Genomic DNA, 26,338 nt, shown 5'->3' on the forward strand with positions numbered 1-26,338 from the left:
TTGTTTTTAAAGACCAACTTCTTTAATGATACATACCAGTGTTATACTAACCTTATAAAATAAAGTTGTCTGCATGTAAATACAAGAGAAACATTAAGAAATCAATAGTGATCAGGACAGAGATTTCAGTTCCTGTACAAATTTAGAAATGACTCAAGAGAAGATAAATTAACATACATGGCTGTGACAATATGAACATGGGTGTAGTCAACATGATCCATTTATTGAAAAAAAGAGGGCAGATCAAGGATTAACAGGAGATCCAGTCTTAAATGGGATGTGAAAAAGCAAACACCACACGTGGATACTGAGGCATTTTTCTCAAGTAGTAGATTCTTTGGGTGAGTTTGGAACGACGCTTCCCAGTCTCACAATACAGAAATGGAGGTATTGACAGCCTTACCCCAGTATCTCGGCGTAGAACTGGGACAGGACATCCCACTTGTAGGCTGTGGGGTTATAGAGGGCTAGAGGTTGGGATGTTTGTGAGCACATGAAATACAGGGTTTTTAACAGCCCGTTTAGCAGTAGTGAAACTTTTGGTTTTTCGATTGTGCCTGCCACTTATACTTCATAAAAAGTCACATGAGTAGCTAACTGTGTTGTCTCACATGTATTGCTTCACAGCTTTACTTCTGCAGTTACAAGCAATTCAAACTACTAAATGTTAGAGGCAAGCCTCTTAACTTCTTATCAAAGAAGATCTGTCCATCTTACCTCAAGACAAACAGTATTGCACTTCAAGGTCATATTAACTGAGTTACAGAATCTCTTTAAGGACTGAAGCATTACTTACGCACATCCATTGCGCTATGTGTCTGCTTAAAAAGATAAGCAAGAGAAATTAATTTAAAATTAATACTGCAGGGTACGGTGAAGATGACAAAGCATAGGCCCTCTGTGTACTTCTATTTCTAATGCTTAAAAGGTTCTTCCATCACAGCAGTCTACAGAACCGGCCGTGCCCTTTCGCTGACTCAGTGGTCCAGGATCCGAAGATTGCCAGATACGATTTTGTTCTCTAGTAGAGCTCCAGCTGGGATGTCAATTCTGTCGCCGTGATTTGCAATGATGATAACTGTTCCCTGGATTTGCGGAAAAGAAGACAGGTGATTAGAAACTTTGTTACTTGTGGATTTGGAAGAAGCGCAAGTAGTGTTGTCTAGAGGATGAGGTAGGTGTCAGCTGTAACACAGCCAGATCCTGGAGGCATTTAGTTGTATTCTTTCTGCATAGACTTCCCCCCAAAAGGTTTTAAACAAGCAATACTGGAAGCACTGTAATTACCAGCATAGTAGATACTATCAGCTTACAAGCAGAGTTGATGCCTTCTTTGAAGACACAGGCTTGCTGTAAGCACTCTTATCATGCTTTAGGTGCAAAAATGTTTCCCACATCAGGATGTCATGGCACAGCTCAGCCCTGTGGCTATGAGGCAAATACACAAAGAGCTGGGCACAGAGATGTGTATGAGCGTGCGGTCTGGTAACAGCCTAAGCTGGTTCAGGTGCTGGTTTTTGCAGCCCCACCTTGCACTGATCTGTCTCAGTAGCTGAACTGGCCTAGACTGTTACAGCACCATGACAGTGTTCTGCAAGGACTGGCCACATCACAGAAAGAAACTAATTTGCTCAGCTCCAGTGCTTACTAATAAGTCACGATGAGAAGGAGCCTGCGGCTGTAAAGCCAGCTCAGGAGGCAAGGTGGTAGGTGCCTTGTAGAGCTAAAGGACAAAGATGTAAGCATTGTTTCGAACAGAGTTGTGAGGTCTGTGGTGTTTTGAGGTTGTTTTTTTTTTCAAACCTCAGCTCTCCCTGGGACTGTACAGGGAAGCAGCTAGAGCAGTAACACCTTGCAGTCATTCATGAGGGTTCACTGTTCAGTCTGGGCCTCTGCAATCCTTGGGCCAGTTAATTCCTGGGAGCGCTTCCACAGACTGTGGGTAAAGGCATTGACTTGGGCAGGATCGATTACCAAGGAGCAGAGAGCAGTCACCTTTAGGCAGGAGCATCCCAATTACACACTCACCTTTAAAGAAACATTCTTCCCAAATGTAACATCACCTGAAACAGTGAGATGATCCAGCTCCAGCATATCTGGAATACTTTCAAACCGCCGCAGGTAATCTTGAACCTTTTGGAGAGAGGAAAGAATAAAAGAGTTTTAAATCCATCTGTGGGTTAAGACAAGCGTGGGAGCTTCCAGAAAACTCCTTTCAGGGACCTTTCTAGAACCTACATCTGACAGATATAAGAGTTGCTACTCTGAAAGCAACATGATATTGTCACTTCTGTCAACCATGAGAAATAACTATAAGAAACAGTACGGGCAGTATCCCACCAAAGTTGGGTGAGCTCTAGAGAGCACACACAACCCAATTTGCTTTCAGTTTCCTCAGCTGACAGGGTAAAGGAGCACCCAACAGCTGTATGTCATTATGCACACGTTTGTTAAATATTTTGTATTCTAACAGCCTAACAGTTCTTTACAAAGACCAGAAGGCAATGCCCAGATGGGCAGAGGTCGATAAAGTAAACCTCACTTGTAACTTATTTCTTGCTCTGGACTGTATTTTTATTCAAAGAGATAAAAACAAATTATGGGAGTTTACCTTTGTGAAAGAACTTCCCAGTTTGACAAGAGGCACTGTTGGAAATTCACGCTTCTCGCTCATCGTTAGAGATCCAGCATTAAGGCTGTACAAATTAGACATCACAAGCAAGAGATCTGACGTGGTCTTAACAGGCAGAAAACGACTACGAGGTACGTTTATCCCCAGAGAGTTCTCAAAACTCTTAATAGCAGCACCAACTGCAGTCTCCAGCTGGATAACATTCAAGCCTCCGTCCAGCGTCTGGAAGAGAAAACTCAGGTAAGCACAACAGCAGGTAATGGCACTCAGAACCAGAGATGAGCGTATGTCAGAGTGCTGCATTTTACCAACAGACTGGCTCCTTTTCGAAGGCAGCAGTCCGTTTAGTTACCTAGAAATGAACAGTTCTTTTGAGTCCGTTTCCTCTGAAATCTTCCTAGCTGATTACCTTTGGGTTAACAATGATCTCCATGTCAATAGCGTTTTTTTCCTGCAGCCTTTTGATCGCAGACAGAGCAATCCACAAATTGTTGGTATTGAATATTTTGAATTTTGACACGGACTTGAATTCATCCACGTGTGCTTTTGGGACCTGAGCTATCTCCACCAGCCTCAATTTGTTTTCATATTGCGTAAGCGTGCCACCCTGCAAGAGTCAGAGAAGAAGTTTTAAGTCCTGTTCATGAGACGCCAGAGAAACCCTCCCCTCGCCCCAAACAGACACAGTGTTTTGTTGGCATTTAAAGTTGAACCTCAGCGAAAACATGTTGCTTGTGTTCAGCTACCAGGTTACTAATTATAGCGTATGTTTAAAGTACAGTCAGAACTGTCAAACGATCATGTTTCAGCACTCCAAGACAGTAAATTCTTGTAATGAAAGTTGTTGAGAATCTTTTGCAAGTGCTGCTGTTGTCAAAAATCACCTTCAGCAGTACTTTGGTAGATTACAGAGCAAAACTTGAATTAAATCTAATAGTTCCGTATTTGTGGCATTTAGTGGAGAAAGAAGTGGTACTTCAGTGGCCTGAACTGCATCCTGACAGTACATTTCTGTGGTTTTATAGGACTAAGTCTGAGCTTTCTTACTATCTACTGAATACAGAGAAAATCACATTTCCTCCCCATCCTCAAATTTAAAAGAACAGAGGCAAAGTACAGTTAAGTGACAAATTAACATACTAGAAATATTTGATACATGCCATAAGCGTCTGGCAAGTTATCAAACCTGGACTTTGTACAAAGTCAAGTGGTCAGGGCAGGAGCAGCCTGGCAGCCACGCCGAGCTGAGCTGTGCAGCTGGGTAAGTGGCTTACGCGGTTTTCAGTCAGTGGAGCTACAACTGCTGTATCCCACCCCGCAGTGCTCTACTTTTACCACCCCCAAACTTCTCCCTTGTGTAAGTGACAGTCTGGAGAAGGTATGGAGGTGGTGACCTGCACCCTGCAGCAGTCACTGACTGCTTTCAGTAGTCAGTCAAGTCCAGTCTGTCCTTGTCTGCTGTTGCCCAGAACCTAGACCAAATTTGTTCCATGAATTAGAACTTCATAAACTTGCTGATTTTGTGCATCTCAAATTAGATCACAGCTGATGTGTTAAATGGTGCCTGAAATAGCTAGAAGAAGATATAATGTATGTCTGAATTCATGCATACGCAAGAGACAAGAGGCTGAGGTTCTCCCCAACATGCCAGGCATTCGGACTGGCTTGCACAACGCTGTCCCTTTACCTTCACATCCGCCCTGGTTTTGTTTGTGACTTCCATAACAAATTCGCAGCGTTTTCCATTGGGTGGGTTCATAAGATGATTAAGAATGTAAAGGTCCACAGTGGCACCCAAGTTATCTATATTGGATACAAAAATATATTCCTTCCCCTCTCCGATGAGGTTGTCCAGCAGACCAGAGTTATAGAAACTGGCGTAGATATCTCCATGGCCTGGGGGATACCAGCACTCCGTATTCTCCCCTGAGTAAGATACATCCTTGGCTATTGGCAGCAGAGTTTCCTTGTTAATTCTAGGATACCTGGGAAAACAATGGGTTCTATTAAGTTCTCATTAATGTCAGACTAGCATAAAGTAAAGAAAAACAAAATGCAAGAGTAAAGGTGCAACTACATGGGCTTTCTTGTACAGCTTCTGAAGCTCTGCTTTCCAGGCTAGTGGAAGTACTCTGAACGGAAAGCCCATCCAAACACTGAGCTATCGCTGAGAAGCTGCAGAATGCAATCTCTCATTCAAGCAAATAAAGGCACAGTTCTGCGACCACGCTGTACAACAGCTCTCCTCTGGCACGCAGGTTCAGAGCATGCCAAGCGTGCCTCTGACATCATCAGCCACTTCAGATCAGAGTTTGTTGTGGAGAAGGAAGCCGTGTCCTGTCTCCTTCCAGGGCCCAGGTACCCTAACAGCAGACTGAGCTATCAAGTGGCCAGCATCCACTACAGCGTTATCCACACACTTCTTAGAAACTGTGTCCTCCCTATACCCCTCTCCCTAATTTTAGCACATTGCCTTTGACTCCGCTTAACACCCTGACGTTTCAGTCTTTCAAAGAGGTCCCAAATAGAGACTGAACATAAGAACAGAAGACGCTATGGCTACCTCAGCATCTTGAACTAAAAACCCACACCATTTGGAATATAGAGAAATGCAAGCTAGTGTTTCCTTTTGCCCAAAGTGGAGAAGTTTTTTTGATACCTGCTTTGATTAAAAGTATATATCTTCACACGGCTGTGACTGTACTTCTGCAAGATTTTCTTTGTGTCGTCATCAGTGTTGAAGGAATTCATAAGAACAAGAGGAACATCAGTGTTGTAGGATTTGTTTAAATGCTGAGATGGAAAAGAAATGGTAAATTCAGCATGTATGATTAACTCTGACATCTAAAACTTTGTGAGAAATAAATTTAGCTAAAACAGAGTGGAAATAATAAATGCATGGGATAAAAGAGAGAGATGCTTATGCCAACAGAACAGATAATAAATCAGGTAAAGGAAAACAAATCCTTCTAAGTAGTAAAGATAAGGCCCACATTAATTAATACATAATTAATCTTTGTTTTTAAATCCACATTGAGATTCAAAATTTGAAAAGCACAACACCAGAGAAGCATTATTTTAATTTTTGATTACAAAAGACATGTTTTTCCCCGAATTACTAAAGTCTGTCAGGCTAAGGTTTCGAAACCTTCTCTGCACAGCAAGCACTTTTGAGCATTTCTGGCATGCTACGAGATGGACAATAGTATGAAGAGTACACACTGAAATGTGACAATGTTAATTATATGGGCATCTGTAAAGTGGAGCTGAAGTACACAAGAGCATTTTCACGTGGACAGAACAGCAAAGGCAAAAACCTGAAAACATGACAGCCTTCCATCAAAAATAAGAGTGTGCAGGAAAAAAAGATACGCTGTGTATCAGATCACCCTCGTCTGCTGGGGAGCGTTTGGGATCTCTGGTGGCGATGGAGACTTCCACAATGACCCTTTTCAGAAAGCACCGGCAGCACCAAAGGATTAGGACTACACAAGTTGGATCTAAATTTCAGTCCGCTGTAGAACTGTCTAACATACCTGGGAGAGCTGCTTCAAACAAACACCATACTGAGGCCAAAATTGTTGGAGCTCCAGAAACTCTGGAACAGGCACACCTGATTTCCTACACTAATGACTGTCTTAATTATCTGCTCTAAGGGGAATATTCTGCATTAAAAACGTAACCTGAAATGTCCTCTCTCAACACCAACAGCTGTTATTTTCTTTTACTTTTCTTTCTTCAGACAAAAATGCCAGCAATCACTTCAGCATGAGAGTTTTAATTCGACAAGGAACTCAGAGCTGCTGTGAAGAGCTTTGTTCTAATGCACATAAAAAAGCTTTTAGAAAGCTAAACTTAGACTTGCACCTGGAGGAGTCAGAAACAAGCCCAGGAGTTAGCCATGCCAGGCCAGCTCTGCAACTGGGATTGTCTGTAGTTCTGGACACATCACTGCCTGGGTTGGTGTGCACAGGCTGAATTACACTTGTACTAATTTGTGGAGTGGACAGAGCTCAATCTCAGATTGCTCCATCCCTTTCATGCCTACTCTTTCCAAAGCAATTCTCCACTTCACAGCTAGCACTGTGACCAGACCTCATTACCCTCTCCTCTTCCTTCTGACAAGGCTCCACTGCCAAACGTACTCAAGCTCAGTGTGTCTTGTTTCCTCCAACACAGAAAGAAAAGCCCATGAAAAGTTACCTCAATCTGCTGAACTGTCAGATCCAAGAAGGTGTTCTCATTCCGCACCCCGATAAGACTTTTTGGGCCTTTGCAACCCATGCTTGTGCCCAAGCCGCCATTTAGCTTCACCACCACCAGCTTGTTCAAGACAGAAGCAATGTTATCTGGCAGTCCTCTGGCCTTTATCTTCTCATAGGGCTGGATCTGTAAAGACAAACAAATAAAAACCCCAGAAGTCAGACATTTGGAAGGAAATTGCTTTCTCCTAAAAATTTTCAAAGCTTAAAATTTGGCAATAATATCCACATTTACTTATATGATTTATGACACTAAAGAATATTTGCAAGATGTGTCTACCATAACCCGACTTGCTACAATACAACCAACCTGATTTGTTACTACAATAACCTCTTGAGAAGTTCTACAGACTTCATGACACCAGTCACAATTAGCTTCACTCAGATTAAAAGATGTCTGTCTGCTCTTCCAGGCAGAGCAAACTTAATAGTGAGGAAGAAGTCAGGCCAGTTATGCCACTTACCATCTTCCTCTTGCCTTGCAGGCAGAGAGGGGTCTCCTTGCAGCCATCTAACCCACTTCGCAAGTAAGATGCTCTCCTTCCTCCCAGACCAATATTTAAGAACACATGCCCTACATGCAGGACATAAAACTTTTCTTCCCTGAGCAGCTTAAACCCACATATTTTTTTTAATATACTTTGCACTGAAGCTGTCAGAAGCTTCTTGGCAAAAGGATGGTTCTTTGACTCAGACTAAACCAATTTTTATTCCAATTTATCCAGTCCAATATAATAATTCATCTCTCCCAACAGTGTGCTACAAAGTGGAAGAGTTCCTAGTTCTTATCCTGCTGTTTCCAGGATGCTGTTTTCACCTTGCAGAAAGTCTTCTACCTTGCTGACAGCTATATCCTACAGGTTTAAAAACAGAGTACGGGCTACATTTGGGGCTAGCGATGGAGAGCAAAATCAGGCTTGTTATGACAGCATGCCTTGCATTAGGCATTGCTTGTGTCCTAATCCAAAGCACCTAAGTCAAAGAAACAGAGGTAACAATGCAACGATAAGTATCATGCCAAAACTGTTAGAGCAAAATCAATACAATTATCCTTTAGCCTGCCCTTCTAGAGATTTTCTTTTGAAGAAAAGCCTTGGTGTTTCAGTGCTGTGTGTATTCTAGCAGCAAGAAAATGATTTTAGTTCTGATAAGGTGTGCGTAAGATCCACAGCTGATTTCCAAAACCAAATACATACAGAGTAGTTTTCAGAACTCTGTTTGCTTTGGGCAAGTCAGGCTGGGGTTCAAATGGAAATTCACATTGCGCTGGAACAAGAGTCGTATTTCTTCCTCAGATGTGCCGGGGTAGAGAGGAGAGTTTGCGCAATTTCAGCATTCCAGTACACCACAGGCGTCAGCTTAGAGCAGATCACTCACATTAGGGAAATTCTGCCTTACTCAGGATCTGGAACGCTTATGGTACATATTTAAAGATAAGCTCACTCCGTAAGTTACAGCATAATGACTAACTAAACTCTCATTACTCAAACAGTGGAAACTGGCCCAGGAGGAACATCTTGATGCAACTGCTTAACTCATTCCGTATAGAAAAATTTCCCAATGTGTAAGATACGTACTCCAAAAAAGCACACAATTAACTTAATTTGAAAGCCCTACTTTCTCGCTAAAATATTTTTAACTAATATGAAAACATTAAATGCCAGAATAGCAACAGATTCCTTGTTGAAACACTCTAGCTGTTGAACATGAAAAATATATGTCAATGTTGTGACTTAATTTTTGTCTCAGTGGGCAGTGTTACTGGGGAACAAGACAAATTTTGATAGTTTTGTGATATCTACCCATCAAAACAAAGCTATAAGGTAATGAGGCTCGACGAGTAAGCCTAGTAATTACTTTATTTTAATGCAATTTTTTTTAAAGCTACATTCTGCAAAAATGCCAGGAACTTTGCTGCTTGTTTCTAGCAGGTACTGGGAGTACAGGTATGCCCACACTATACCACTCCCAGGAGAAGAGGTAATATCCAGACTTGCTTGTGACTCTATACTAAGATTTAACCAACACATTAAAGATAGAAATGTTTCTGTCTGCATGCTCTTAACCAAGTTCTTGCACTCCTATCTACCAAGTAAGGTCAGACTTCACTGTACTTCTCATGTTTTCAATTGCAGTAGAAGTTCCCTATGCCAAAACACCCTGAGACAGGTCAGGGGCTTTAGGAGTAACACACAGACTATCCTAAGTGTAAAGTTATCGTCACATTCAAGATAAATACAATTTAGCTTGTATGAGTAAGAATTACAAGGAAAATCTTATGTATTTAAGCTACCACTTTCCAGCTAAGTCACAGTTGCAGACATGGTTGTTTAACAGTTTTTATTTCCCTCTTTCAGCAGACTAGAAGGTAAACATGGAGTTATCATGGCTCAGGCAGCAAGCAGTAACACAATCACTGCTGCAGTCATCTGCTAATAGTAAGTTCTCCTTAGAGAAAGAAATGAACTGATTAAACAAAGCAGGTGATGTTGGCATGTTATTTCCCATTTAATCTGCAAAGAATGCTAGCCACAGAAACAACAAGCCATTTTAATCATTGACAAGCACACAGATTTGTCACTAAAATCAGCATGGATCAATAAAGGACAAGGGAGTGGAAATTTGCCAGCCAAGGCTTTAACTTGAATGCTAACCTTCAGACAACCAGAACTTTGATCCCTAGAAATTTACGTATGTCACCACAATTTGATTCACACATCCAAGAGAGAGAGTTTTCAAACAAGGTTTCAGGAGGTCCCAGCATTTTGACAGACAGCGTGTCAGTTTTGACTTTGTATCATAAGATTATGAAATAAAACACAGCACTTAGACCATAATGCATTCCTCAGATGACCCACATTAAAAGTATACTAAATCAAAATGATTCCGCTGGATTTCTGCTACCTTGAACTGAGAACTAAAAAGAGTCTCCTTCCCTGTTAACTATCTGGTTAACAGCTCTCCAAGATCCCTTCATTAAAAAGGCTGACAGCTTTGACTGCGTGGCTTAAATAACTTCACAACTCATTACGAATAATTTAGGCAAATTCCCATTATAGACCAAATATGTTACTGAAAGGTATCTCAGTGGGACCGCTTTGCTAGGGAAGCAATACGGTAAAGTCTTCCCATTGGAGCTTTCTCATGCAAGGGTGTGACAACATTCATTTTAGGCAAAAAGGTTCTTTATCTAGCAGTATCAAGAAATTAAACAACTGTTCTAATCACAAACGTATCTTCAGTTAGTCACACAGTGCCTATAGATAACAGGATTGCGCCATATACTAAGAAACAGAGGCAGGCTATGAAATTTTGTGATCAGAATGGAAATTCTCATCCATTTTTGCCTTACTTTTTTCTCTCCATGGCTCTCAGATTTGCTGGTTACGACTTCTGGCCAGCTGCAGTGTTTTCCCGTTCTCCCTTTTCTACCCCAAACTGCAGCCTCCTGCCTCCAGGTTATAAATTCTGCTCAACTGCATCATCCAAAGATGACAGAAAGTTGAAATAAGTAAAGAAAGAGACAGCTGAGTTTGATAAGAGGGAAGAAGGTGGAAGATAAGGTGACAGCTAGAAATGAATGGAGTCCCAGTGCAGAGGGGCAAAAGAGCCTAAACCAGACCTGAAATAACAGGAAATAACACACCAAGCAAACTGTCAGTTTTCCAGTACAAAACTCTACCACTGGGCTTGGGCATGAGACTTTGCAGAAGATAACAGCGATGCCCAGTAACACAAACGTCAAACCGGTACACCTTATCAAAACACTCCTCTTCACATTTTAAATTTAACAATAGCATTCTGGAAGCATCTCCTCAGTCTGCTTTAGCAAAGGCTTAAAAGATGCGTAACCCAGGATAAGCAAAACTGGGAGCAGCCAAACACGGCTCCAGAGCAGTTCAGGTGTGACTAAGCCCTGGGATAAAAGCCCTATCACGGTGCAGCCCAAATGCCTAGCCTTCCTAGAAGGGATCAGTCTGGCAGCAGCTCCCAGGAGGGCTGTGGTGGGATCCGGCCCTACACCCAGGTCTGCCCCATGCCAAGCCTGCCCTGCACCACAGTGTGGCACCCGGGGGAGCAAGCACCAGTTCCTAACCACGAGCTCCTCCAGCAGCATCTGCCCTCTTTGAGGCAAGGCTCTTCACGTTTGTTGGTTTTCTTTTTATTTATTTGGGTTTGTGCCTGTAAAGTTGGGAGCTCAGCATTCTGGGAGAGCTACAAAATGAGTTCGGTGGGTGTCTAGGCAGCAATCTGTTGTTGTGCCTCTTCTTAATGCAGAAGATTCATTCATAAAGTCTAAACAACCCTGAAAATATTGTTTAAAAGTTTAACTGTACTCAGACTTTTAGTAAATAATCAGCAACATCTGCACTCATATGAAGTAACGTTACACAGGGAAGATGTAAGACATCTTGAAACAAACCAGTGGCTGCCGATTTGCTTGGTTTTGAAGTTGCACATTCTCCAGATCAAAGATGCACAACACACTGGCCTTGATGTTTCCTGCTCCTTAAAGGGGTGAAGAGGAAACAGAATTAGGACTAATCTACTAATGGTTACACTATTTCTACTTGTGCTCTTCCTTCTCCCCTACCAGAAGTGGTGGGAGATGGACAACTGGAAAAGTCAAATCAACAACAGCAGCTTAATAAGGAAGCCTAGCTGCAAGGTGAGAAACTGGACCTATCCACCTGTGAGGTCTGAAGGAAATATCCCTCACAGCTCTTCTCCATGTAGGAACAGCAGGAGCCCACATTTCTCCAGGCATTCCCAAATACTGTTCTTTTTCCTCTGCCAGTGAAGCTTGCTCTCCACAGCCCTGAGCTGTGTTCACATCATCCAAAGGTTACTAAGCTACTAATACTTGCCACTTGCATCTATCTTGGTTTCCAACATAATTCTGCCACACGCAGAAACAACTGTTGAAAGAATTCCAGGATGAGAAGGTTACTAAGTTGGGCCAGCCGTAGCAACCTAGATAAACATTGTGTCGAAGCCACTTCCTAAATACTCACATGATCTCAAAAAGGACGGTCTCAAATTGCCCACACAAGCACTTTATGTTAGAGGAACACTACAGCCCTTCATCAGGAAACTTCTGACTGGCAATAGAGTTATTCAGCTAAATTAAGACAGAGAAAGCTTTCAGTTTGTGGAGTTGTTTTATTTATAACTTAGCTGACAAGCTCATTTCTTCCAGGAAGGGAGATGCAGAGAACTAGGAGACTCGTATTGGGGGGGGGGGAAGAAAAAAGAAAACAAACAGAACATATATATATATATATATACAGGTCTTGCCATATACACATGTGCTGTGTGTACAGACACAAGCACACTCTTTGAACAAGAGAAGGCTTTCTTGAAAATATTACGAGATGACAGTAAATAACAACCACAAAAGTATGGGTATGAGGAAGTGAGAAATCAGATTATACACATTATAAAGTATCTTTCCTTCGTTGGACAAAAAGGCCAGGTTATGGAGTCTGCTCAAATGGAAGCTTGCATGGCAATCTTCATGGCAAACAAATAAAAACTTTATCACTCATGTAATCATGCCCCAAGGGACTGCAAATCAGCTACAGCTGACCTGAAAATATCACTAAACACTGGAGGTTTATGGAGCCTGTCACCAATAAACCCAAAGTTCCTGCACGGTATGCCCTCCATAAAACAGAAGCAACTGACTTAAGCAAAACACTGTGCAAAGACAGCAGCAACAACAGCTCTAGCAATTAGTTATCAGCAAGTAGTTCTGTAACCAAAAAGCAGCACATGATAGATTGGTCTTGCATCAGTGATGCCTTAGCATCCCCAGATGTGTCTGTTCATGCAACAGAGCACATCAGCATGACTGAAATAACACAAAACAAAGTTAGGTCAGCAGCACTGCCTGCATCTATCAGAAACTCATCTATTAAAACAGCATCCACCACACTTCCTGTGTGAAGACTTCAGCACTCCCGAACCGGACCGTGTGGCAAAGAAGATCACTTCATCTGTTCCCACAGATCATTCCCTCCAGCAGTCCAGAGCAGCATGGTTGCTGCATTGGCACTACACCACCACGCATGCTCACTGACTGCCACCAACATTTCCTGAGGCTACTGGGAATTCAGCAGGTGCGAGGGAGAGAATCTGAAGGTCATGGAGGCCAGTAAAGCCTGGATGAAAACCACACCTTCAAGCTGAGCTGTGGCAACAGGTTGCATGTCAGATCTGGCCGTCTACTCATTGCAGATCCAGAGGACAGAACAAGTCAAAGGAACCTTTAACAGAACAGGACTTTTTTCATCTGAGATTTATTGCCAAGTGGAAGCAGGGGGAAGACGGAGAAAGGAAGGATACAAAGAACTGCACTATTCCAGGTTCAACTGGAAACTCACCATTTTCATCAGTCATGACAAGCTCTTACAAAGAGAATGTAAACCTTAAGCGCTACCTTACAATAGCTACAGCCATGCTAGACAAGAATAACAGAGGCATATTCTATAAGCTTGACATAAAATTATTTTCATTCAGGAGAACTCAAAGTCCTCTGCATCTCATGCATCCCTTTCCTTCCTTTCCATTAAGAAGAAGACTACACACAAGAAAATCCTTCAGCAATCTTCCAGATACTATCCAAGGATCTTTGATATAAGCATGTTTGCAGAATGTTAATACCCAAAAATTAAACAGAGCTGGAGCTTTTTGATGTAGTGCAATCCCTCTCTTATTTCAAATGCATATCCGTTCAGGAATACCATCTGTTCATCGTTAGTTTATTCTATCCACAGTTCATTTATTCTGCTGTATTTTCAAAAGGAAATATGTAGAATAAATGAGAGAGGCACGACATGGATACAGCATTTCAGTGTTGCAGGATGCATCTGAACAAACTACAGAAGGTAAAAGATCCTGAAGGTTACCAGCACGGATTTGTCAGAAAGGCAGGGACAGCTGATACAGCACGAGAGATCACAAACGTAGGAACTGATGGCAGATATCCAATTCCAAGTGCGCACTGAGAGGAATTAACAAACATGCACGCATTCTCTCAGTTCTTATCTGAAGAGACTGTTGCCCAAACTACTAAGTGCTTTTTTGACCCTGTAACTACACTGATCCTTACAAACCCCGTACCCACAGACCTTACCTACCAAAGGTCAATACTGAAATTAGTTACTCAAGGGTCAGGGTAGCTACAATATAAGATTGCCCCCCTCACCCCCCCAATCACACAGTACTGCCATTTCACAGAGGACATACACAGGAACATCATTCTGAAGTTCCTAGAACTTCTCAGGAACAGAGGTGTGCAAAAAGCAGAATCTTCTTGTGTTCTGTCAACCACAGAGAGGGTGTTCAGGCTGGGTAGACACCTTGAAAAACAACCGTCCTTCTCATTAATGAAGAGATGATAAACAGGGATTTTAATGCACTGAAGGTACATCAGAAAGCTTAAGGAACGATTCACTACCAGCAGGATCTACAGAGATTCACACTCAGTGGTAGGCAGTTTGAGAAAGAAATGTGACTAGATCTTCACTCCCTGCCATCACGTCCCATCCACTCTAAGGTCAATACCACTCCATATTAGACCATTTAGAATGAGCTTTAGCTGGGTGGGATGCAAGTCATACCCACGATGTTCAGACACTGCCTGAAGAGCCAAAAAAATTATTTCAACTTGCAAGCCTCGTTATGTTCTTCTTGCATCACTCACAATATAGCTCTCCAAAAAGAAGAAAGCCTGCCAGTCAGTTCAGGGCCAGCCTGCCTTAAAATCTTCTGCTTTTGCTAAACTGCCAACCACCCTTTTATGCCTTCACTTTCATGCCTGAAACTAGCTTATGCAGAAAGCTCAGAGTAAAATCCTGATGAAGTTAACAGTTCCATCCAGGCCCTCCATCAAGGATTTAGTTCATTGGATGTTGCATCAGCTACAAAACAAAATTTATAACTCAGCCTCACTAAACGTTTCGGTTTCTTCTGGCACAGGCATTGGAAATGACAACTTGGCAATGAAACCCTGGATCCTGAAGGGTCTTTAATTCAGAGAAAAACAAATGTCAAGAACTCAAATTCAAACAGGATCCCTGCAGCATCAGGACTGCTGCATGCCAGTGCTATCATGTAGCAGTTCCAGTGATGTGTAGGCACGAATATGCAGAACTACCTCATCACCTATGAACATATACACAAGCATAAGAAGTACTGCACAGTAACAAAAAACAATTCTTGCTCTAAAGGTTCAGAACAGTGAACTTGAGAAGTGCTGATGGGGAAATACTTCAGGAACAAAAACGGGCAGGAATGACATGGCTCACAGATGCCTCGCTACAGTGTTTCTCACTTGAGACATGTCTCAAACCTGTGGTTTGGGATTATTCTAAGGCGACATATCTAGCTTCTTTTGGTTTTGCAGGTAATGCCACAGCAGTGATTTTCAGAACAGTTAGCATGAGGCAATGTTGGGAGTTCGAATAACAGATTTCACAAGCACACTCCCTACTGCAAGGAGGTTTGGAAGAGTTTGTCAGAGACAGAGAAAATGAATATCAGGGCTGTTGCCATGGGTAGACTGGAAAGCAATACACCCATATTAGTCAGTATGTGCTTATGGAACAACAAGGAAATACTCACTCAGCACCAAGTAACAGTTTTAGAAACAGCACCACGTGAACTCTAAAACCTGTTTCCAGAGTCAAATATTAGGAAAACATTTTGCTTTTGAGTAAGAGCACGACATTCATTTTCCTTCATGATATAGTTTGTTGAGATGACAACTTGAGCTGCAGACAAGAATCTGACCACTGGGGAAACAAAACCTCTAACAGCCAAGCTCCTTTCTCACTCACATTGCTTCAGATGCTCTCCCTACATCCTATATGAGGTTTTGCATTGGTCTTTTGAGGTTAACTCAATCACTGCAGTTCATTCAGAGGCCTCCCAGCGAGACTTTGCTATTGCTTCCAACTCAAACAAACAGATCACTGCAACCTACAGCAACAGGATTAGATTACACTTGCCATGTCCACATTCTTTACCTCATCTCCTCATTCACCAGCACTCTAAGTATACTTTCTTCTCGGAAGACTGTAAGAGTAACAGGTTCTAACTATGCCAGCTATCATTGTAAGCCTTTGGATACATGGAAGCAAAGCATCTGGAAGGAAAAGACAAATTAGAAGTTTACCAATATAATGTTTTCAATCTTCTGTTGGCATTGTCTGGAGCTTACAATTTGCTTGCCCATCGGAACTAGTTGTTACACTGAAAACATGGAGGTCAGGGATGGAATCTCCCATTGCTGAGAAAAATGGAGGAATATTACAAGACAATAATTTCCGTTTCAATTTACTGACAGGGGCCTTTATTGTCAGTGGATGCTTCAAGAAAAGATGAGAAAACTACATTCAGTGAACAAGTACAAAGGATAGCACATTAGATGACCCACAGAAGTCGGATCAGAAATTCTGCTCCTGCAGAGCACAGTCCCATGGCACTGGGCAAAAGCCTGAACCACCTTTCCCACCTAACCTAAAACTCAGAAGCACCTTACACAAAATGGAAACTTAAAAGAAAAAGCCTATAAATGCAGTAAACTATTAATGAACTTCTTTAAGCTGTTAGGAAGAAAAACCACAATCAACTTTGGCACAGCGTTTGGGTGCTTTTATTTTATATATACACACACACACACGTGTGTATGTCTGTATGTATACATATGCAGACATACACGCATGAATACGTATACCTAAACAGATTGAGCTCTACTAGGTATCAGCTGGAGATGACACGTGCCAGAATTCTCAGTGCTTTGGACCGACCAAGCAGCAAACCAATTCTCCAGAACAATCACAGGCAAACAAATTCACACTGGGCAGAGCAGGTCACTGCTTTCTAGGCCATGATACTTGTAGTGCAAGATTCTCAAAAGCAGCCAAGCACTCCACCACCTCACAAAGCAAGGCTGTCCAAACAGGCAATTATACAGCACTTTCCAAATGAGTCTTGTGTGTACCATCCTCTGTGCTGTCCTAACAAGACCAGGAGGAGAGCGCACTACGAGTTTTTATAGTTGGGAAAAGAAAAAAAACTCAACTAGTGTTGAACAAAAGCACTCAGAGAAAATCTGCATATGGAAAATTAAACTCTCATGGTCAGGAAAAAAAAAAAAAAAGAAAAGAAAAAATACTCTAGAATGTTAAGTTTGCTCTCAGTTTCTAAGAGCACTCAACTTGCATCCTGTCAGATCAGGAAGTCTCTTGACTTCAACATTTGAGGTTGAGTGTTTCCTTCCAACTTATCAACTTATCCAAGGAATCCTAAAACAAGAGATATTTATTATGAAGTGAAGAAGGCATGGAAGGATGTTTGTTTGCAGGTATTTTTCCCTAGCTTTCATTTATGACATTTAGCAGGTATGACTATTTGATTTGGAGTTTGTGCTAGGAAGCAAATTTCCTCCAAGATCGTGCACGCACCTCACCTAAGCCGAAGTGACCCAATTTTCCAGGAGTCTTACCATTTTGGGTTTGTTTTTTTCCTTTTTGGTCACAAGTTGCTACATAGCTAAGTGACACAGACGAGAATGAGGCAGTGCAGGCCATAAGGAAGAAGAGAAATACTCTTTCTAATCTAGCTCTCCGTGACCTTAAGTTAGATCTTTGTCTAGCTTTTTTTTTGGTTGTTTTTTTTTTGTTTTTTTTTTTTTTAAACAGCTTGCCTTTTGCCTTGCCTGGGAATCCCCCATCAGTCTATTTCAGTGTCTTATCATAACCCTCCTGTTTGACATTTGCTCTCAATGTCCTACCTGGTAATTTTCAGTCCTTTACAGAAATTGAAAATTTTTCTGCTGAAAGTGTGCAAAATTTTAAAAATAGACAATAGCTCTCCCTCTCCACAAAGCAGCCCATTCACTCGCATCAAATTGCTATCATTTAATCCCAGGCCTTACCTTGACACAGAACAGTTTATTCCTTTCATTGTTGCAACTACTTTTTTACATACATATTTAAAAGACTTATCACTCCCAGAGTCTCACCCCCTCTAGACTAAAAGCAACCCCTCTTTCTTCACCCTTCCTTGTAAATCGTATTATCTAGAAGTCAAATTTCTCACCTCGGCCTCTTTATTAAAGATGGATTTTTTCTCCCCAAAGCAACACTTCATTCAGTGTTACAGTAGAGAAGAGAGACATCACATGTTTTTGGAAGTTAAAAGAAAACACTCAACCTTGGAAAAACCCTAGACTTTCTCTAAAACAGCATCACTCTTCAACACTTTAGAGAGCAGCACTGCATCTCTTCTGGAAGTAATGGGACAGCCCGCCTTTCAGTTGCAAACAGAGCCTCAATTGAATCGCCACAGAGAGGCTAAGAGAAACCACAAACGTGTGAGGATACAGAAATCCTGCAATATGCCAAGATCTCTATGCTGAGAAAAGCAAGAATTCGTAGCACAGCTACACTGTTAGTTATGCAAGAGCCAAAAGATAGCCTAGGGCTATGAATCAATAAAACAAGACTAGGTTTAATAGGAAGTGTTTATTTCAGTACTAAACCGTGCTGAAAAAAAAAAAAAAACAACAAAAAAAACCATCTAGTGCATTTTCAGCAGCAGCTCAAATGGCAGGTTATAAGTTATAACAACATAGCTGACATTAGAAAATTACACTCAAAAACTCCACAATCAACTACTTGTTTCAGATTCTTTGCTTTTACTGAGCTGCTGTGGATTGCAGAAGTTGCTAAATGAGCTATGTAACCCAGCCCACTTGCCATATATCCCTTTCAAATTATTTAGCAGAATGGATTGCTGGAAACGATCTCATCCGAGACGTACAACCTTCTTTCACAGGCAGGAGGGAAAGGGGAACAACAAGGGTCCTACCTAGGTCCTCCCTACCACAAGTTACCATTTACTCCAGAGACAGTATCAAACGGCATCTGTCCCGTTTTGTTCTGCTCAAAGAACAGCTAAAAAAAATAACACCAAAAAACTTGATGCATATGTTAAGAAGGACCTGATGTTTGGGAACACATACAACATATGTCAATAAATAATTCTTTTCCAGTTAGAACCCAAAGTGTTGCCCTATGTAATTTTACAGAACCACGGCAGTTGTATCCATTCTACAGGAGACTACATCACTTGCTACAAGTAGCAATTATCAGTTTTATGTTCCCTACAGACTGCCACTTCATTGCAACTCACAGAATCTTCTGGAGGTCTCTGAATCTTCCCCCAGTCCACAGATGGTCCCTTTTCTTGTAGGAATCTATGAAACAGCTTCTTAAATCCTTCCAGGTCCTTTTTAGTGTGCTACAAAGAAGAAATGCATCAGTTAATGCTGGTATTTAATGCATACCTATTCAGTCATGGAAGCATTTCTACAAACTTGATGTACAATCTGTTCACAAAAGTAATTTTATCAGCACTGAAGTAGAGATATGCTAAAATTTAAGTAAAATTCTAAAAGGTACCAAAACTCCACTAAAACTCAAGGTACAAAACCAACCTGTATACCTAGAAGACAAGTCTTTAGTCAAAACCGTAACCACTAGAATTGGGCTCAATCTTTAGGACAAGAGCTTTACCCTCCCTTTCTGTAATCCATTCAAGATTACATAGAACCTTTAATAACTAAAGATGATTAAACACTTAATAATAACTCTGTCGCCCGGTGTACATGGAACTGAAAGTCTCCTGCTGACACTGTATCCAGGCTACTCTTCCACACAGGATCAGAGCATGTCCTAAAAAGAAGGATCGTGCTATTCTGTGATTTGTCTCCCTGTATAATATTTGCCTCAATTTCCTACATCTAATTTCTCATGCTTTGAGTTGTGCCCACATCATGCTCCTTACCTCTAGCTCATTTGAAGATGCGGTGGCAAGTATCTTATCAAGTTCTACTTTCATTGAATACTCCAGCTCTTGCCGAATGACTTCCTGAAACTGTGAAGTGCCAGCTTGAGACATTGCTTTGCTGAAATCTTAAATAAAAATAAAAACATGGGTTAAAGGAAAAAGAAGAAAACTAGCTCATTTAGACTACAAATAGCCTTCAATTTTCTTTTAAAAATTAATGAAGTCTCATAGTCTAGTCTCATTTTATTACTGTGCTAGCAATCCAGGAATCTAAAGTTTTTGTTCTTAGTAACTTGGAGAACAGACCTTAAATTGAGGCCACAGAAAAACAACCCTTCTCTCAAAACTCCAAAACGTCCCAAAAGACCAACGATCCATCTCAAGAACCATCCAAAAATCCACAGCAGTACACTTTTTTTTTGCCAGAGAGCCAAAGAATTCATATCCTACCACATCAACATGCTTTAGCACATAAAAGTGTGGAAAAAGCTTTTCACTAAAAAATTCTTTCACATAGAACATTACGATGGAGGGTATCCTTCTGTTCACACAAGCAAATAAAAACACATGCTTTAATTATTTAGATTGTGCACTTCCACACGATCTTCAGTTTGTTCCAGTAAATAGTCCCTTACTTTATCGTATTAGTATTTTCACACTACAGCATGCATTACAGTTACTAAGCAACCTAGAAAATTAGTCTGTCTATCACTTCAGCATTTGTTTTGCTTTTGTGCAAATAAAAAAATGTCTATACAGTCCACATTGCAGAGAGGAACGAGAGATATGACTTTATTTTCTAACAGAAAGCATTTGAAGCCAGTGCATTCTCAAAAGACATTCTGAGTATGTTCTCTAAAGACCTCAGTTAATTTAATTTCTGCCAAATCCCTTGAGTAATCACTTCTCTGTAACACAGAGAGTGATGTATTGCCAAATATAGCTGGATTTCAGAAACACCCTGAATACTAGTGCAAAAAGGGACAAGAGGAAACTTTGCAAGTTGAGCAGTGATACTGCCAGAAAATATTGTTAGAAGAGGAACCTGAGTTTAAAGTTTACTTATTTAGAAGATGCATTAAAAGGCTGTTCTATTGAGAATGTTTAAGAAAGCCAGAGGCAGTTCATTTTAATACAATTTTTATTTTATTTTATTTTTTTAAGCAAAGTATTCCATGGCCTCCAACTCAGTGACAGTATCTAATCCTTGCTTTGAAGCCCACAGAAGCCATTTTCCTGACTGCACTGTTTTGCAGGTAGGGGAGGAGAGAAAAAAAAAAAAAAAAAAAAAAAAAAAGACAGACAAGTGCTGCAGTGCACATACTATGTGTGGTGCAACACAGGGGAAATGCCAGCTCAAGATGAACAGTACAATGAACAATGGATTCTTTTTTTAATCAAATGCTTCATTTAGTAGTAGAACCAGGTAAAAGCTGAAAGCCTGTTAGGCGTATCTTTCCAGGTTAGCTGTGTAAAAACACGGACAGCTCTTCGTTAGGAAGCACATCCTCCTACAGAAAGGAGGTCTATACCAGCTTAATACTTTCACACCGAACTGCTACAAGTACGGCCTCTTCATTCATACATTTTGGGTTGATGTGTACTGAAACACTCTTTAAACTTCCAGAGAAACAACTGCGAGGCAATACTTTCCTATGTTTGTAATCCTCCCTTCAACATGTTGTAATGCAGGACTCCTGTTACAGCAACAACAGTGGCCATTTCTCACAGTTCATCAGCCCGTAAAATATGTGAGCCTCCCATTATGATGCAACACATCTCAGAAGAAACTCTGCAAATATCAAGTATTCAACAGAGACTGCCATTCGTGCTGTTAAACACATTAAGGCTACGGCAGAGCCAGCTAGCAGCCTTCCCACGCTGCCATGCCACTAGGAAAATCTTGTTCACTCATATTAGCCAGATAAATGCATTTAGAGATCAAGTAACATCCCAAGCAAATCAAAAGAAAAAGGCACTATAAATGTGTGACAATGTCCTTGGTTGTTGATTGTTTTTGGTTTTTTGGGTTTTTTTTGGTTTTTTTTGTTTTTTTTTTTTATAATACTATAAATTCTCCACAACTTAATGAGCAAATGCTAAACGCATTTCATCACCAATGTCGTCGCAGAGACGCAAAGCAAACCTGTTGCTTCTTCCTGATACCAAGTGCCAAGTGTGCAGACCAGCCAGATAGCTGGGACATTTCTTACTGAAACCCAGACCCCCAAAGCTACCAGCATCCTCCCCTGGCACCAGAGAATATTTGGGCTTTACGTTGACCATTTAACAACTACTGCAACCATGTGGTCTCCTCCAGATTCAACACACCAGTGCACAGTTACTTGGGGAGAGCATTATTAGTGGTATTAGTATTGTTATTATTATTATGGGGAAAGAGAGAGGAAGGACATGGCTGGAGTCCATAAAAACATGTGTTTGCCTGGTGCAGGAGAAGTGTCTAGTCTGCTTATGTAAGAATTTGAATATCGTAACCAAGCAGCCAAGAGAAATAGCAACTCAAAGCTTTTCTGCTTTTAACATGCCATTGCAAGGCAGAGGCTTTTAAGCACTTCTCTTAAGAGACGTCCACCAGGATTTGGACTGGATGGGGATCTACAGCACTCCCTAAAGGCCTCCCAAAGCAAGACCACAACAGCAGCATCAGTGCACCCGCTCCAAACAAACAAATTCAGTACTAGTTGTTCCTGTGTTCCCACCTCTCAGAGATTTTGGGAAGAACCTGGTATTTATGCACCTCAGCCTACTGCTAATAGAAAGACAACCGCAGCCTTTTAACAGAAGCTACTGTTAAATCTAACAGCCTGGGTGAACGCTGATTTCCCTTTTCACCCTAGCAGCAATGAGGAAATAGAAAGGCTAGCGCAACTGCATATCTGAAAGCAGTTATTTCCTATAGGCAAGTAAAATTTCCTAAGCTATAATGAAAAGTAGTTATTGTGACTCTAAAAAATCACATGGGAGGCCAGGGTGCTGGATAATTGCAGAAAAATATTTCCAAGGGTACATGTAGCCATAAACTCCCAAATTATCTTTAAAAAGAAATGCCTCTTCCAAGATATTTTGCAACCAATGCCTCAGATTTCAGCCTGAGCCCACTTTAATGGGATCAGTGTTCTTGAACACTCATCTGAAGGAAGAAAAAGGCTGGGATAAGGTAGTGGAAGACTCTCAGGGGACCAGCCCACGCAGGAAATTAGCACAGAACGCAAGAGCATGACTAAATAGTTGAGGCTTCAGAAAACAGCAGGCTTCGCACAAATGACCACCCAGGATATCTTATTGTAACGGCTTCAGTAGAAAGCGCTCCCTCAAGTAGTAGAGAAAGGACCGCTCTTTAATCAAGTTTGTGATGGTGTTTGACACGTGGAGAGTTTCACGCAAACCCTCCTGCCCCCACTGTTATTTCTAGCACGCTTTTGTGCTCTGCTCTCACTGCTAACCTGCCCCCTGCCCTCACAGCATGAGCTAGAGCATATGGCAGAGTATTTGCAAGTTTACGATACGTAACTTTACAGCTGACATATGAAAAAATGAAACATGATAAATCACATCCAGCTAATAAAAAGGCAGTCTTTGTACACTATCAGAAACAAAATAAGGGATAGATGTCCTCCGGAGAATCATAGAATGGTTTGAGTTGGAAGGGACCTTCAAAGGTCATCTAGTCCAACCCCCCTGCAAGGAGCAGGGACATCCCCAACCAGATCAGGTTGCTCAAGAACAGAACAGCGGTGACCTCTTACTTAGAGGCTTGCACCTATTTCCTTTCTGCCATCCCTCCCTCTTATTCTACACTAAAAGCAGAGCATGCATTAAGATTTATTATTTTTGTTCACTAATTCACTCAGAAGAGAACTTCACTGCCTTGGTCTCAGTATACAAGGATCCAGCACAGGAGAGAGTCGTGGGGCAAGTCAAGCAAGAAGTCCCTTCTCCTATGAAAATACTGGGAATCTCTTGGGCTGAGGATTATAAGTCGTAGTTACTTTTGCCATCCAAGTAAGTATACAGAAAGACCTACAGCAGAAAATTATTTAGGTCTCCCTGGAGCCAGAGTACTTGCGTAAAGATCAAGAAGAGTGGCTAGTGAGTTAAAACGTGCAGCTGAACTTTAAATGCGCTATCCTTGAGCTCTGTGCTGAGGGTACAGAGTGAATGCCTTAACTTCCAGCAACTCTGTTGAAAGTTCAAGGCAATTTTTATCCCTGACAAGGACAAAAGTATCTTTAAATACCCACACTATAATGCACAATGCTAATAAATATTACTTTGTTTGATTTTTAGAACTGAACATACCCACTCAGCCTTTACAAACATTTTTCTTTTCCTACTACTAGAGGCAAAATTTGTCAACACACATTGGACTGAGGCATACATGAAGTGAAATGTATACGGTCTCTCTCTCCTTAACGGATGAGCACGTTAGCCTGAGCTAACTCAGAAGTTTGCAACCTAGGAAGCTGCTTTTGCCAGCTGTGTCCTCCAAGAGTTTAGGTGTTACGGTCAGACACAGCTGGATTTCTCAGTCTAGCAGCTGATCCTCATGCTAAAAATATCACTTGACTCTGGCAACACGTTCTAGTACTACTGGCGTGATAAAAGAGCACTTAAATGGCGGTTACTTTTTTAAAAGCTTTTCGGATTCTCAAATCCTTGGTCATATTTTACAAACTGGTTACGATCTTTACATAGGTTTCTCCAGCTTTCAGTTTCACAAGTAATATCACTTGCCTGCAAGATGGCTACCTTCAGCAGTAGGCTGAGATAAGCCAATTCTATTTCAAAAGAACAATTCAGAACCTATTTTCGTAATGTATTTCACAGCAAGAAGGAGTTTATCTTGATAACTTCCAGAGCGGCCGGTTGAGCGGTACGGCCATAACCTTTCCCCCCTTCAGCTCCCTGCGTTTTGCCCAGGTGCCACGAGACGTTTGCAGACAGCTGATGCACTTACACAGCAAGTGTTGCACAGTCCTAGACATCCACTGGGTGAGCAACAGCGATTTCCTAAAGCCCGCGAAGGCCCTCGGTTGCCTGCAACGTCCAAGTTTGTATGGCACAAGACCTACTCGTGTGCTTTCTACAGGCAGCTACATTTGTTGATAGGTCTGCGTGGATTTATGTTAAGGAAACCTACAGGCACCAATTTAATTACAAAAAGCACACACGCACCATTAGGAATATCAGAGAGGAGGAAAAGAAAACTGCCACAGCAATGCACCAAAATCATTTTTCTTCCTGAAATGACCTCTTGTGGGCTGGTTGGCTGTTTCACAATAAAGGAATCTGAAACTCAGACCACGTACACACACACTCGCACACGCAGAGAGTCAAGGAGAGCGCCAGAGCCTACCGGGATTAGAAAATGACAAAATACACTCAAGCCTCTGAAAAAAAAGTGTAGACACTCAACCTCAGTGCTCTTTCTCCCCCAACTTTAACAGAGATCTTAGCGAAAAGGGGAGAGCTGCAAGATCCTCCGGTATACTCCAGATCCTGCCTTGTCCAGCTGTCGTGGACAGGAGCCCTGCCGCTACAACTGCCCGGTTTCAGCGTGTGCCCGACAGCCACGCATCCACGGAGGCAAGCGACCCGAGGCGAGCAGCACCGGTGGAGGCCCCCGTGCCAAATCACAAAAACACTTTTGAGGAAGCCTTCGCTCATCGCAACTCGGCTGCTCTGCTGCACCTACCACTGCCTGCACTCTACCGGGCTGCTGGAAAGGAGGGGAGGGAAAATTTTAAAAAGGAAAAAAAAAAAAAAAGCAGAGATCTGAAGAGTCAGAAAGAAAAAATTACAAAGCACGTCAGCTTACCTTTCACAAAAGACGACATTTTCGCTCTTTAATGAAATAAACACTTTGCTCTCACAAACATAAACTGAGTTGGGTTGGGGTATTTTTACCCCAAGGGTGGGGAGGGCAGGCTGCCGGCGCTAGCGCCCGCGGGGGGCGGCGGGGAAGCGGGAGAGGCGGCGGTCCAGGTGGTCCCGGCCGCGGTGCCGGTGCCGGTGCCGGTCCCGCTGGGAGCAGCCCGCCCGCCGCGCTGGCCCCTCAGCCGAGCAGTCCCTCCCGGGCCGGCGGGCGGGAGGCAAACCCCGAGGAATTTAAATTTCATCAATGAAAGAGGCGGACCCGCCGCGCCCCGGGTTTCACCACCCCCAACACCTCCCCCCCTCTCCCCTCCCCGCCGGGCTGGGCCGCCCGACCGCCCGCCCGCCTGCCTGCCTCCCCGGGGCTCCCCGCACGGCTCCTCCCCGCTCCCGGACGGGACGGGACGGGACGGGAGAGGCCGGGCCGGCGCGACCGTTAGGCCTGAGGGCGGCCCCGCCTCTCCCTCAAGCGGCGGAGGGGTGCGGGGGGAGGCCGTGAGGGGCTTCGCCGCGGCCGCCCCCACCACCCCGGTGAGGAGATTGGGGAGGGGGAGGGGAGTCGGCGGTCCCGTACCCACCTCGTCGCTACCGGCACCGCAGGCGGCGGGGGGCGGGGTGGGGAGGAGGGGCGGGGCGGCGGCGCGGAGACCCGCGCGCCGCGCGCGCGCCCCCGCCCACTCCCCCCCAC

General features: G+C 42.6%; 1 protein-coding gene across 2 annotated transcripts; it reads right to left on the reverse strand.

Moving 5' to 3' along the window:
- On the reverse strand, positions 1-26,338 carry UGP2 (UDP-glucose pyrophosphorylase 2). Of its 2 annotated transcripts, none has more exons than XM_086743491.1 (10): positions 26,229-26,338; positions 19,753-19,880; positions 19,099-19,206; positions 6,836-7,021; positions 5,292-5,425; positions 4,320-4,617; positions 3,042-3,239; positions 2,612-2,854; positions 2,029-2,133; positions 1-1,085 (listed from the first exon to the last, which is right to left on the reverse strand). In XM_086743491.1, the coding sequence occupies exons 2-10, from the start codon at positions 19,864-19,866 to the stop codon at positions 978-980; spliced, it is 1,494 nt and encodes a 497-aa protein (XP_086599617.1). In that variant the 5' UTR covers positions 19,867-19,880; positions 26,229-26,338; the 3' UTR covers positions 1-977. The 2 variants fall into 2 exon arrangements, with proteins under 2 accessions (XP_086599617.1, XP_010117430.1); XM_010119128.2 differs by lacking the exon at positions 26,229-26,338 and adding an exon at positions 25,595-25,865.

This window comes from Chlamydotis macqueenii, chromosome 3 (genome assembly GCF_036417535.1).
Source record: "Chlamydotis macqueenii isolate bChlMac1 chromosome 3, bChlMac1.mat, whole genome shotgun sequence".
NCBI classification, from domain to species: domain Eukaryota; kingdom Metazoa; phylum Chordata; class Aves; order Otidiformes; family Otididae; genus Chlamydotis; species Chlamydotis macqueenii.

What these genes read in the sequence shown, in the direction of transcription:
- UGP2 (XM_010119128.2), bottom strand. An exon ending in AGAGACCTCCAGAAGATTCT is followed by an intron (nt 7,022 to 19,098) that starts GTGAGTTGCAAT and finishes TTGTCTTTACAG; the next exon opens with ATCCAGCCCTATGAGAAGAT. An exon ending in AGATCATTGTTAACCCAAAG is followed by an intron (nt 2,855 to 3,041) that starts GTAATCAGCTAG and finishes TTTCTCTTCCAG; the next exon opens with ACGCTGGACGGAGGCTTGAA.